Raw genomic sequence first — 6,000 nt, 5'->3', positions numbered from 1 at the left:
ATCAACACGATTTGCATTGAGTTAAAAGTTAAGTTAAATATTAAATGAAATAAGTCAAGTTAAAATACACTCTACTCAAACAACTTGTTCGTGCCGCTCAGCATTGATGTTAACGAATAATATAATAAAATAATATGTACCTAACTATTATGATTGGTCCTCGCACAAAAATATAAAATAATTATAATATTATTAGCGGTGATACTCGCTTGGGTATAGAGTAAAAAAATATCAAAACCCAGATTCTCGATAGTTGACAGTCAAACCGCCCGTCGGTCGGCGCTAGTGTCCGACGAAACCAGTCCGACGGTGGTCGACGGCGGGAGTAGCGTCTTTCAGACATACATAACACGCTGTAATAATAATAATAATAATAATAATAATAATAATAATACTATCACAGTGTGCAGGTAATAATATTATTATCGCGGCCTATCGGCCATTATAATACCTCAGCGGCCGTGTTGCAATTCCATTTACATCCAAACGTCCGAGCACCGAGCACATTCGCACACACGCACGACGCCGTACCGGTTGGTCGATCGGTTGGTTGGTCGCACGACAGTCGTAATAAAAAATATCGTCGCCGATTTTCGAGCAAAACCGTTGGGTTGTCCCGTCGTCCTGCACGTCGATCATTATCCGTCCGCGACGGTCAACGATATAGACACACACGCACAAACACGAAACCTATAACTGTTGGGTACATCGAAAAATTATTGTGTTTTTTCGTCGTCGTCGTCGTCGTCGTTTTACCTGAACGGTACAACACGTGTATAACGGACCCTCGGCCGTCCACTGTCAACGTCGGGCCAAAAAAAAAAAAAACGAAAACCAATTTCAAAACGAAAACCCTGACAACATCGACCATGGAAGTGGACAATTACGGACCAGTCGTAAAAATGGGCTCCGGGTACGAGCTGCGGTTCGAGGACGACGCCAATTTCGAAGAGTCGTACAAGGAGCGCGCCGTGAACGACCTGGGCGAGACGCCGGAACGCCGGGCGGAAGCTCTAGAGGAACTCCGGAGACTGATCAGAGGTAACAGAGATATTTTTTTTTGTGAAATTATTGCAGAGTGGCTAGTTTTTTCTTCCCCCGGCGACCGAGTGACGGACTGTTTATTGATGATTTTGGCGCGCCGTCCGTGTCACCGGTCGCCATATGTTTTCCCCTAAATCTAATAACAATTTTATAGTAATAATAATATCATTGCAGTATCGTATTGTAATTATTATGGGCAGGTGACCAACGTACGGACATCCGTTTTCATTATTTATAACACGGGACACCTCGTGAACGACGGGATTAAAATAATAATAGGTACTACTAATAATAATAATTGATTCCTCCGTAAAGAGCTTTTTTCCTTTAATCCTATGAAAATAAATTGGCGCCACAAAAAGTTAATATGGGATTCGACTTTATACAATATATACATATCTATCAATTCGACGGATCTTAATAGAGTTAAAAAGTTAGCAAATTAAATACCTATAATAATTAATAAGGTATAATACGGTTTACACTACAATATACGAACATTTGAATATTTTCCACAACATATAACTATGTACTACAATTTTTCAAACACGAATTTATAACTGTAACAATAACTTTATACAACTCGAGTTCGTTGCAGCACATTATACATAATTGATGTGTGGTAGGTATGTTTAACATATTTGAGTTGTATAATTTATTTTATTATTTAAAAACTTTTGATCTATGCCTACATTATTTCAAATTCACCAAATTTTCGAATCTATAATATTATATTATTGAAAATTCTGATAGCTGACTTTTTCCAAATCGTATAGTTATTATTGATATTAAATTATAATTCCTGTAATTATTGCGTACCCACAACTTTTTTTGACACGTTGAAAATTGATTAAAATAAATCGCGTTTCTGTTGGTACCTATGTAAGCGAGTATAACGACGGATGGTGTTGGTCATAAGCATTCATCAATAAATTGCAATAAAGAAAAATATATAATTTCCCTACATTCAGTCGATTTCCTCGTTGACATAATGTAAATAAATTATACAGGTATTATAATTTTGAATATGAAAGACGGAGGGTAGATAGGTAAATGAACTGCAGGTAAGACGTCATAATCTTTAATAATTACCATACAGACGATAGTGTTATTTCAACCGAATTAAGATTACTATTACAATATTCATTATTCATTCATAGTTTCAACGAAATCCTTTGGAGTTATAATTCAGCGATTTGTATCTATATTATAATAAATGTCATAAAATGTATATTCTAGAGAAACTTTTACGAGTAATAATAATAATGCTACCACCGGGAATGATTGTGCAAATTATTCAATACAAAAAGAGGGATGTTTTAAATAATTTAGCGTGCGTACTTTCAGCAGTTATAGATGTATTAACACCTTTTCCATTTCACATGTAAAACGGTTGCAACATTGTTTTTCTTTTGAATTTATACTCGGGAGTGTTTGATTGTATTTTAAGAGCGGTGTATTGAATAATAGAATTAAAAGTAATAATAATTATGCTCTTTGTCGAGCGAATTTACATTTTACCATTATCCCTGGAACGTTCCGAGAACAAGACTACTATATCGTTTAAACGTGACTTACATACGACAGAGTGAACTTAATATTCCCAACTACTAATGTCATTCTCATTTATGTTGTAGTGTGTAGTAGCGTAACCTTTGTCATCGAATTCTATTTTACCCTTCGATTTCGGAGTTCGACCTATTATTATTGAGCCATTACAATACATTGTGTTTGCCTTAAAACAATCTCTAAAACTCAATTTAAATCAGAATATTGTTTCGACACAGCCGCCGCCCCCCCCCCCCCCCCCCCAAGATTAAAAGGCAATTAATTTAATAATCGTCATCGACGCCGTAAACGATCACAATCGTTGTTCCACGAATCATGTGCTCATTGTATCGAACAGGTCGGGATAGGTGTCTACTAGGCGGAAGGCACAATTATTATTATTAATGCTCAATACAAAATTAATATGATATAAATGCACGGCCGCGCGTTGTCCCACGGTGCTCAGTTGTATATGGATTGGCGGCGGAGTAATTAAGTTTCCCGAGCTTTAGAACCTATGCGAAAACCACTGCAATGTCCACAAACACCATGCGGAAACCCCTCATTTATTTGTTCAGCTTGTCGAACGTTGAAATCGCAGACAAATCTTATCACCCGGATATTAGTAACGTCGGGTCGAGTATTACACCGTCGTGCATTTGTTGCCTATATATTATATTGTAATGTAATTGAGTGCGATTTAATAATATTATACATCATTATGAATTATAATCATCTAGATACCGATTTAAAGCCTAGATGTATTATAGCGAAAATGTATACCTCTAATGATCGTTGTTATTGTAATAATTACTGTGTGTGTTTGAAAAAAACAAATTAACTAATTATTATGAAACATGTGTTATCGTTTTCGGATCGAAAATGGAATACGCAAAATTACAGATACAATCATTACTAACACAATACAGAGGTTAATATAAATAATCCGATTATTAATAAGCCGAGTACAGGCGGTCAGATTGGCTAATAAATATTTTATCGAAACAGAATATAACGTATATAGGTGATCTATGATACGATAATTATGTACCGAGAATGCAAAATAGATGAATAATAATCTACATAATTCATAACATAATGTGTCGACGACCTCATTCAGAAATGGCAAAGTTTAATGGCTAAACCATACATTACATAATTACATATATTATACATTATTGTTCCGATCATCGAATATATAGGAAGGTAGGTACCTAATTAATTAATGTTTTATCGGTGCGCACAAGACTTGACCTGAAGAATTTAAACTGAAAAAAAAAATCGATGTGTAATAATTATTTACTAAATATGGCTTAAGCCGTTAGAGGGATACAAAAGCGTAATAAATAAAGTTCAGTACCTAAATATTAGTATACTGTCTGCTTTACGAGTTTTAGATCAACCAAACCAACTACAATAATTATCGATAGCCAAAATAGTAGAAAAGAAATGATAAATGAAGATGAAAATCGATTGTTTTCTATTGAAAGCAATCATATTATAACGTGTGAATAACAACGCACCTACCTATTGTTATAAAATAGAACATTTTTCACAATAAATCACTGGCATGAAAATACATGCCTCCTCGTATGTTATACACACATAAGTATTCTATAGTCATAAATCGAAACTTTTAGTTCGGAATTTCTACTGAAATTCATGTATTACAAATATATTGTTTTAACTTTCAATCAATGTATATTATATTGAATCGTTTTAATGTAATAACAGTTTTTTAAGAAAAAAACGGCTACCTACCTAGTTCGGATATTTAAATATTGATTCAATTTTCTTTTCACTCTAACACCCTGTGCGCTCTCCAGTGACTCACTCAAAAACACTATCGTTTTAATTTTGTACTTTTAAATTTGGACCTTAGATACTTTTTATCATGAAATAATTACGTCATATAGACACTACATTTAATTCTTAGTAAATATTTTTTTTCCTAGTTCAAAAGTAATAACATAATAAATCATTATTATGATAATTATGTACTAATATAAGTATAAATATCGACTGCATAAAATTAATAATATACGAAACAAACATTTTACTAATTTTGGAAAAATGTATGGGTAGTTGATTAGTAAAATACATTTAAACTATGCAGTATTAATAATTATTATACGATAATATGGCATGCAAGTATTATAAACGAATAGTGTGTTTAAATAATATTATTATTTTTGTATAGGTACTTACCATATTGTTGAACCATTTTAATTTGATTTTCGAAAAATGAATACCTACCCACTCATAAATAGAAATAATATGTACCTTCATTGCAGTACGTTTTTTATTTACCTCACGTGCTCAAATATCACGATACCCAAACAAATAGGTACCTATAAATATTAATTTCGATTTAATATTATTAGAGAATTGTGCTGTTTATTTATTAAATTATACGCTTGGTAAAAATAAAAAATAAATGTCATGTTCATAATATTTGTTTATATCATTAATTAAAAAAGTTCAACTTGGTTTAATAACTAATAAGTACCTAATAACTGATAAATGGAAAAAATGGTAGAATGTAGGAACGCGTTTAATGAATTAATTGTTTTATTTTCAACATCCCAAAGTTTATAATTTATTGTGATATTTGTGTACAACGCACAAGCCAATTAGAATATAAAGCAAAATCGTTACTTACACACAAATGCACTATATTTTACTTTATGAATTTGATCTAGATTTAATATGTTTTAACTATTGAGTTTGTTTCTTTATCTATTTCTGTATATATTTACACAATGTGGTCACATTACAAGTATCTAAAAACCAATGGTATTAAACTTCGAAAATGAGGTTGAAGCATAGTAATACTAATACACAATGTTTATACTCGGAAAATTCAAAACATACTGCAGCTGATACCATTTAAAACAATCTTCCAAACGTAATCTGATCATGACAGTTTGCTCATGTCGGGAACGTGTGCAAAATACATTAAAAATTATTTCTTTGAATTTACGGATAATAATATTTTGACAATGAAGGGATGAAAATATATCCAACTATGAACGTAGTTACCTATTAATATTTTCTAGTCTTGGCAAATACGAAGCCCTATTAATTATTGTTGAACGAATGACATCATAGGCAGTACCGCGGTAGGAAAGAATAAAATAATGGAAAATCATTGTAACCAATACAATATGGTAAAAATAATAAAAAACAAAAATGATTTAAATAACAATCGAATTTCGAATCACAATAACATAATAAAAACGTATAATCATAATTATGTGAATTACAATTTTTATTGGTCTTTTATGATTTAATGACCTATATCGAAATATCTTGGTTTGTTTTGATAGCTGCAGAATGTTGAATATCTTGATAACTTATCTTATTTTTTAGACCTGTATTGTGGTTATATTTTAAACACTAATGTAA

General features: G+C 32.1%; 1 protein-coding gene across 1 annotated transcript in view; it reads left to right on the top strand.

Annotated features, from left to right (window-relative positions):
• The first annotated feature begins 432 nt into the window (after positions 1 to 432).
• The window catches only part of LOC111034853 (alpha-tocopherol transfer protein-like), a 31,930-nt gene continuing 26,362 nt past the window's right edge, over positions 433 to 6,000 (top strand). Inside the window, exon 1 of the mRNA XM_022316252.1 lies at positions 433 to 1,041. Coding sequence (XP_022171944.1) covers positions 870 to 1,041 — 172 coding nt within the window. The 5' untranslated portion in view covers positions 433 to 869. The remainder of the gene's footprint in view (positions 1,042 to 6,000) is intronic.

The sequence above is a fragment of the Myzus persicae genome, unplaced genomic scaffold, assembly GCF_001856785.1.
Source record: "Myzus persicae strain clone G006 unplaced genomic scaffold, MPER_G0061.0, whole genome shotgun sequence".
Classification (NCBI taxonomy): Eukaryota; Metazoa; Arthropoda; class Insecta; order Hemiptera; family Aphididae; genus Myzus; species Myzus persicae.
Note: the sequence above shows the minus strand (reverse complement) of the source record. Positions and strands in the feature narration are given on the sequence as shown.